Source organism: Manacus vitellinus, unplaced genomic scaffold, assembly GCF_001715985.3.
Source record: "Manacus vitellinus isolate BGI_N305 unplaced genomic scaffold, ASM171598v3 scaffold_44_pilon, whole genome shotgun sequence".
NCBI classification, from domain to species: Eukaryota; Metazoa; Chordata; class Aves; order Passeriformes; family Pipridae; genus Manacus; species Manacus vitellinus.
In genome coordinates this window covers 3502716-3503269 of record NW_021940565.1, presented here as the reverse complement: position 1 = coordinate 3503269, position 554 = coordinate 3502716, and the positions used below count along the sequence as shown (strand labels likewise).

At 53.8% G+C, this 554-nt stretch overlaps 1 protein-coding gene across 1 annotated transcript in view; it reads left to right on the top strand.

Moving 5' to 3' along the window:
* The first annotated feature begins 378 nt into the window (after positions 1–378).
* The window catches only part of SEC22B (SEC22 homolog B, vesicle trafficking protein), a 9317-nt gene continuing 9141 nt past the window's right edge, over positions 379–554 (top strand). The window contains exon 1 of the mRNA XM_029962230.1: positions 379–534. Coding sequence (XP_029818090.1) covers positions 379–534 — 156 coding nt within the window. The remainder of the gene's footprint in view (positions 535–554) is intronic.

Genomic DNA, 554 nt, shown 5'->3' with positions numbered 1-554 from the left:
TCTACCCCACGTTATCTTCCTGCCCACGATGCCAAAGCACTACGATGTGGGCAGTGTTTACGTTAAGATAGCTACTAATCCCTGCTAGACAGGGGCATGGCCACCAAGCCCAACCTGCTATCTGGATGGCGCAGAAAACAGAGGGATTTGGGGGGTTTGTAAAACTTGCAAAGCTTTACATTCCTGCCAGGTCAGCCTGATGACTCTGTTCCCTTTCTGCTCGCTCGGTGCGTCCTCATTTGAAACAAAACAAAAAAAGAAAGATAAAGAGGGGCGTTTCAGAGATTCGCCTTCGGCACGTCTGAATCCTCAAAGGCTTTCTGTTAGAGCCAGGCTTGAAAAGCGCAAATTTTATAAAAGCTAAGAGGGATGCCTCCCATGCGGGCTAAAACCAGCGAAGGCAGGGACCACGGCCGCGTGTTTACACACGCCAGAGGTGCGGAAAGAGCCGAGACGGGGAGAGGGCGGACAACCGGTCCTAGAGAAAGGGATGCCCACCCCGAGCCCATCCCTGCGGGGCATTTCCCCGCAAAGGCGCCGTTAACGGGACACCC